Genomic DNA, 1,360 nt, shown 5'->3' with positions numbered 1-1,360 from the left:
TCTCTCTCTCTCTCTCGGTTTCCCCCCCTCCTCCCCAGCCCTCCCTTCCCACGCCCCAGTGCGCTGTGGGATAGTGGCACTATAAAGTATATCCTCTCTCGGAGAAAGATAAGAAGCCCGAGACAGGAGGGGGATGAAGATGGCGGACGCCAAGCAAAAGAGGAATGAGCAGTTAAAGCGATGGCTGGGCTCGGAAACGGACCTGGAGCCTCCTATTCTGAAAAAGAAGAAGACGAAGGTGAAGTTCGACGATGGCGCCGTGTTTCTGGCCGCCTGCTCAAGCGGCGATACCGAGGAGGTGCTGCGAATGCTTGACCGGGGCGCTGACATCAACTACGCCAATGTAGACGGTCTCACCGCCCTCCACCAGGTTTGTGCTCAGCCCCCTTTGCTGTGTGTGTTAACAGCAAAAGCCCCCGGGGGCATTGCCCAGCGTCGTTGCGGACACAAATATCGGTTTTCGCTGCTTGTTAAGCTGCTTGCCCAGGAACACCTGTCAAATGGAAGCCATTCTCATCCCCGTTGTTTACCTATTCGCACACCCGTCCCTTTTTTTTTTTTTTTTTTCGACGCAGGGCAACGTTAGAGAGATGAAAACACACTTCTCCTTCCTGAGCTTTTGGTTATATACACTTTAAAACCAAACAAATAATGCGAACTGTGCATGCAGATTTTAGAGTGTAATCCACGATAAGCGAGAAAAAGTTAAAAAATTAAAACTACCCCCCCTCACCTCGGCAAACTAGCCTGAATCTATATCCCCTCAGTCAGTGGGTGCAGTCTAATTGCTGCATTTCAGCCTCTAACGTTGGGTTGCTTTATGTTTATAAACGACATTAAAGCCGAATAACTAGCAGCGTCTCTTTATGGTTGAGTGATGTTGATGCATACAGCTTATTTCGGGTTTAATCGGGTCTTTACATGCATGTTGTCATTGATTGAGACGCGAACCCCCCCCAGCAGTGGCTACATAACCTGGGCTAGCAGTAAAAGTGGTGTTGTTGATAAAAACCGGCTGCGACTACTCTCTGGAGGAAGATGAAAACGTCACCCGGTTGCAAAAGCTAACGTCGTCCCTCTGCGAGGCCTTAACTCGCACGCTGCGTTGACGCGCCGTGCACGTTGTCGACAGCAGCGTTTTTCGGTGTTGTTGTAGCTTCAAATGTCACGAAGTTGTAAACAAGAGTAGTTTTAAAAAAAAAAAAAGCCTGTTAGCGGAATGTGTGCTAATGCTACGTTAGCAGGCTCGGCTAGCTGTCGTTAGCTGTTTTGGGGGGTTGATTCATTCGTTAGCTGGGGTTGAGAAAACGACTTTTTGTCTCAAAATGCCACGTTTGTTTGACTTTTATGTGTTTTTTTT

At 48.5% G+C, this 1,360-nt stretch overlaps 1 protein-coding gene across 9 annotated transcripts in view; it reads left to right on the top strand.

Moving 5' to 3' along the window:
- Positions 1 to 30: 30 nt before the first annotated feature.
- The window catches only part of ppp1r12a (protein phosphatase 1, regulatory subunit 12A), a 46,147-nt gene continuing 44,817 nt past the window's right edge, over positions 31 to 1,360 (top strand). For all 9 annotated transcript variants that reach the window (XR_004797218.1, XR_004797222.1, XR_004797221.1 and 6 more), the window contains exon 1: positions 31 to 370. Coding sequence is in view for 3 of the 9 variants with exons in the window: in XM_035675357.1 (XP_035531250.1) it covers positions 134 to 370 (237 nt within the window). In the remaining 6 variants the exon portion in view is untranslated. The remainder of the gene's footprint in view (positions 371 to 1,360) is intronic.

The sequence above is a fragment of the Morone saxatilis genome, unplaced genomic scaffold, assembly GCF_004916995.1.
Source record: "Morone saxatilis isolate NCDOM2014 unplaced genomic scaffold, NCSU_SB_2.0 Contig10, whole genome shotgun sequence".
Taxonomy (NCBI): Eukaryota; Metazoa; Chordata; class Actinopteri; family Moronidae; genus Morone; species Morone saxatilis.
The sequence above is the reverse complement of the archived record's forward strand: the minus strand, read 5'-3'. Positions and strand labels throughout refer to the sequence as shown.